Source organism: Notothenia rossii, assembly GCF_949606895.1.
Source record: "Notothenia rossii genome assembly, chromosome: 10".
Classification (NCBI taxonomy): Eukaryota; Metazoa; Chordata; class Actinopteri; order Perciformes; family Nototheniidae; genus Notothenia; species Notothenia rossii.
The window spans coordinates 37,670,954-37,676,363 of NC_136908.1; the positions used below are offsets into that span (position 1 = coordinate 37,670,954).

Consider the following 5,410-nt stretch of genomic DNA (forward strand, 5'->3'; position numbering starts at 1 on the left):
CAACTTTTTATTTAATGCATTGTATAGGCTGTAATCGTTGTTAGCGTAATACCGGAAGTTAAGTTCACTGTTGATATCTGGAGACTTCTTCCGGTAAAGCTTTTTAAAATAAACTTTAGCAACAACGTTAGCCACAGACAAATGCTAACCGGAAATGTTTTCAGAATAAAACAGTTTTAAACTGTATGTTTAAACTAAATTACCTCATTAAACATTGATTTTAATTTCTTACAGTATGTCAGTCAATTGGCAAACTATACTATACCCTGCCCTACCACGCCCCACTTTCCAATCAGTCCCCAAAATTGTAATACCAGTTTTTTTTCAATTCAAAACATCCAATATCCCCTTAAGATGGTGCAGACTTTGAACAAGACAGTTACCCAGGAATTTGCTGCTGAGAAAATACATGACATTGTGGTTACAATCAAATTACGTTGTTTTGTTATTTTGTTTTTCAGATATCTGAAGAATTTCATCGGATCACCAGCAAAGACCTCCTGGGGACGTTCGGTGCAGCCTTTGACAAACATGTGCCTTGCCTGCTGAAACTGTACCGGGCTAGGCAGGGAGCTTTTGGACAGAAGATGGAAGAACTCTTGAAAAAACTTGATGAACAAGTGAGTGAAGTGCCTCAATCTTAGAGCATGCAAAAGTTGAGGGGAAAATGACCGGAGCCGGGTCCACCAAAGCCCTTTTCCCCCATTTGAAAATATGAAATGCTCCTTCGCCTAACATTTGTAGGAGCAAAAACGCTTTGATGGAAAGGCTTCAGTAAAAATGGATGTTAAAAGTAATTGCTTGGTGTTTCTTAGTTGGTGGAATTTGAGAACTATAACAGTATTTTTAATTTGTAAAAGTAGAGTCGCAGGATTGCAGTTTTTTTTTTGTTTTCTTTTGCCAGTCTTTTACTGAAGCATGTTACTGGAATCTGACCTGTTCTTTATAATAATAATAATAATAATAATAATAATAATAATAATAATAATAATAATAATAATAATAATAATGCATTACATTTTTTATTAGAGCATTTTTACAGGTGCTCAAAGCACGAGGCGGGATTCAAACTGGTTCACCAAGTTCGAACCCCCAACTCTTCTTGATCTGATGATCAACGCTCTAACCACTGCGCCAAAGCTGGGGGAAAAGAGTCTTGCAAGGGGGGGTTAAGAAAGGAGAAGAAGGGGGAAGAAGGGGGAAGAAGAAAAAAGAGGGAGAAAGAGAGGAAAAAGAGGGAAAAATAGGGAAAAAAACGATTCTCTTGCTCCCTGTTCCCCATAGCATGTAAAAGTCTTTATATACAGAATTACTTTAATAAAGACCAACAACGTATGCGTTTGTTGACTTATAACACTTGTGTTATGCAGTTATCTATTAACAAATTTCTATTAAATATTATATATTTCTAATAAATATTAAGTAAAACGTATCTACTTCTTTCAAGTTTATTACATACAATTATTATTATTTTCTTTATCAGGGATAGTTTTGAAGTACCCAATATGGACCTGCTCATGGTTTGTGTGCTGTGGATAAATAATTAAGTGTAACCATTACATTTAATATGAACTAAGAAGGTATTGGTGTTATGATGTATTTATTTTAACAAACAAAGAGAAAACCTATAGAAATTCTAAACATAGCACTCCACTCAATTATTGGACAGTCACATACTTGATAGAACCAAACCTTTATTTTAAAGTAATTCAACTAAATAAAATGTAAAACAACCCATAAAAGTAAGAAAGGTGAAGTATAACAAAATAACACTCTAAATGAGTTTTAACATAAAATAAACATTATCATAAACTTTATAAAATATATACATATCATATATATATAAATAAATATCAAGCTATACACCAAACTTTATACATAAATAAGTGTCCAGTGTCCATGCCTCTGGTGTGGGGGATATACATTTTGTTATGTCCTCCAACCATTGCTCCTTTGGCACAATGTAGTTCACTACTCCCTGTACTGGCAGTGTCCATTGTCCGCTGTCCCAAACCTCCCACACCTTCAAACGTGTTGGGCAGTACTTTGCGGGTCAGTGTTTGGCTGTATGGAGCAGGAGCAGGATAAGCAGAGAGAGGCTGGCATTCAGAGCCTGTGGAGCAGCGACCAGGACAGGAAACTGTGAGCTCACTGGTGTATATATCATGGAGCCCAAAGGTGGAGCAGGGAAGAGCTGCAACACCACATGAGGACCTGAGGGTGGATCAGGGAAGAGCTGCATCTCCACCTGTGGACCTGAGGGTGGAGCAGGGAAGAGCTGCATCTCCATCTGAGGGCCAGAGGGTGGAGCAGGGAAGAGCTGCATCTCCAACTGAGGGCCAGAGGGTGGAGCAGGGAAGAGCTGCATCTCCACCTTGCTTTGATGCTTTGTGATCTGGAATGTGACAAAAGCGAAGTTGAGGCATTTATTAGAAATGATCTATAGCAGTTAATGTTTTCAGATTTATAACCGAACACATTTATAATAAAAACTAGTTTTTAATGTTATTGTTTATAAGAGAGTTTAACAAACATGGAAATCAAATACACAGTCACGTTATATTTGACCTTTTTGGTTGAGTCCATCTTTAAGATGGAACCAAATGTGGAGGTGATGCGGGCCTTGATATGGTCCATGTGGGAGAGGATATCCCTGCCGTACATGGACAGTACCCAAAGACTGCTTGGGAGGAGGCTGGGCTCTGGGGGCTCCTGGCAGACCACAGGGAGGAGGCTGGGCTCTGGGGGCTCCTGACAGACCACAGGGAGGAGGCTGGGCTCTTGGGGTAACTACTGGGGGTGTGATATATGCATGAGGCATTTCTTAATCTGAAACTATCATCATTATGTTTTAGTCTGGAGTGAGTCACTCAGTGTAAATCCTTTGATTGATAATATTTGCACCAGTAAATTGTAAATGTTCAGTAATATACTTATCATATGTGAATAATAAGTAATAGCTATTATGTTTCTATACTGTACCTTCTGACAGAGGTCACGTCACTTCCGTTTCCTTGGAGCGGGTTTATCCCTCCTGAAGGCCAAAGCCCGTCCATTCAGCATCTCCCATTTCTTTATGGCTTATAGGTTTAGTGATCATCTAAACTTTAAGTAAAATAACAATGCAAGTGTTAGAGAGAACTACACTGCAAAGCGAACAACACTGACACCATGTTAACCATTATTTATACAGGTTATCTACACATATAATCATGTATAAACACACATCATGTTCATAAACGGTGAAGTTATCCTTTTATCCATAAATGATTGATGTTCGTATATTGAATTACAATTAATGTAATGTTATATACAGTATATAGCTATCTTGAATATATATTCAACAATATATTGTATCCTTCCTGGAGCATATAACACACTTTATCATATCATAGTGAGCAACGATCCCTTATCTCACATAAAGATATTTATATCATATAATATATGATATACTTTAGGTGTCTATATGAACAAATAAACTGATAAACATAAACTCATGAAACGCCACCAGTAACCAATAGGCATCTTAACCAAATATGTAAAGTAACTAAAGGTAAGCTATTAAACACATAGTAGTGGAGTAAAAGTGCACCATTTATCTCTGAATTGTAGTGGAGTAGAAGTACACTGTAGAAAACTATGGAAACACTCAAGTGAAGTACAAGTATCTCAAAATTCTACTAATTACAGTACTTGATTAAATGTTCTTATTTACTTCCCACCTCTGTGTACACAGTATATATGCTGTATGACTTATGTACCACTGCTCACAGAAATGTAGTTACTAATTACAACATGCCCATTCATACAAGAGTCGTTTAACAACTTATTTAAATTACTGTTGTCAATCGGATGTATAACACATGGCTGTTGACATTGATTAATATAATAACGTGTATTTAACCTAGACACGATTGCATTAGCAATGCTGGCTTTCTAACTTTATGCAGACTGAAGTTGCCGGTTGTAAAAATAGGTTTTATGACTGTAAACGGGAAAATAGAAACATGTAGTATTGTTACTTACTCTGAATACCACTGATACGCCTCGCCACTGTCAACCAAAGTGTGAGGGGGGCGGGTTCGGGGAGAAGCCGTGCAGTGAGTGGCTCTGTCCATTGTGATGCCGTGACGTGATTGGCTTCGTCAATTGTGAACTCGCGTCGTTATTGGTTTAAGTCCAATCTCACAATGGACAGCGAGTATCATGATTGGGTGATAGATTGGAGTTTGACAGACGTTCCTGCGCTAACTAGCGCCAAAACTGCCCTCCTCATTACTATACAGCAAGTCGGATTTTGTTGAAATTCACTACGGCACTAAACTAATCGATATGTTTGTGTGTTGCCACTGGGTACTCCTTAGACATCTGACATTGTGTCTCACCGAAAGACCGCAGCACTGAGAGGCCTGCCCATTTTTGTCCGAGATGACACAACCAAGTTTCTTCTGGACTGTTTGGTAAGTAATACTAACTGTAGGAAATAAACTTACACAATACAAATAATATTCCTAATGTAGCTTAAACATGTTATGACCTCATAGCTTGTGCTAATCATTTTATGCATGCATAATACACTTTGTGTAAGATATAATTTTTAGCCCAGAGATGTTTTCGAGCGCGATGAGTAAACCCTTAAAAATAAATATCAGCGCTGTTTGAGCAACAGCCAACCCGATACAGCTGGCCATTGTTGTCTGGTGTTCTTTGTCAGAAAATACTTCTTTATGGAACTCGGCACAACAAGGTTGGTGGGTGATAGCCGTCGTGCTGTTGAGTTGCAATTATAACTTCCACAGGCTGAATGGTAAGACTCAGTTGCTTGGTGCTAAAGTTAGAATCAGTGGATATGTATTTTGTTGTTTAGTTTTCCATAGCACTCATTCATGCATATTTTACTTTTCCTCAGGACACTGACCATGAAGAACGATTGCTCAGAGGTGTGTCTGTGGCCATCCTCACCGTCATTGAAGATGATGATGCCGCCATATTGCCAAATGTGCGAGACGTGGCTGTTGGGTTGGAAGGGACCATTGTACTGCATGACCTACCAGACCTCTCTACTGCCTTTGCATACCTCTTTGGCCTACTTTATGCAATGAACATGGATTATCCAAAGGAGATGAGGTATACCTTTGAAGCCATTCAGACTATCTTTTACGAGCTTGGCTCTCGATGCTCGCAGCGCATAAGGTCTGTTGGAGATTTGGAGGATGTTGAAAACCAACCTCGTCTCCGCGTGTCGTCTGATAAGCTGGGTGAATTCGTAAAAAGGAAGGGATTAAGAAACACCAGAATACAAGTTAAACAATAATCTTGCTTTAATGATAAAGAGTAACAATACAAATACAAAGAAATCACGAAGCACTCTGCAGAGTACTCCGGGCTCAGGTTCTACCACGTGTGAGAC

At 38.6% G+C, this 5,410-nt stretch overlaps 1 protein-coding gene across 2 annotated transcripts; it reads right to left on the bottom strand.

Moving 5' to 3' along the window:
- Positions 1 to 1,941: 1,941 nt before the first annotated feature.
- LOC307022013 (uncharacterized protein) lies at positions 1,942 to 4,066 on the bottom strand. 2 transcript variants are annotated; one of them, XM_079654585.1, is made up of 3 exons: positions 4,027 to 4,066; positions 2,569 to 3,105; positions 1,942 to 2,395 (listed from the first exon to the last, which is right to left on the bottom strand). In XM_079654585.1, exons 2-3 carry the CDS (start codon positions 2,662 to 2,664, stop codon positions 2,054 to 2,056), a joined length of 438 nt encoding a protein of 145 aa, XP_079510711.1. In that variant the 5' UTR covers positions 2,665 to 3,105; positions 4,027 to 4,066; the 3' UTR covers positions 1,942 to 2,053. The 2 variants fall into 2 exon arrangements, 1 of the variants encoding a protein (XP_079510711.1); XR_013803298.1 differs by lacking the exon at positions 4,027 to 4,066 and having other exon boundaries at positions 2,983 to 3,266.
- Between the last annotated feature and the right edge of the window lie 1,344 nt (positions 4,067 to 5,410).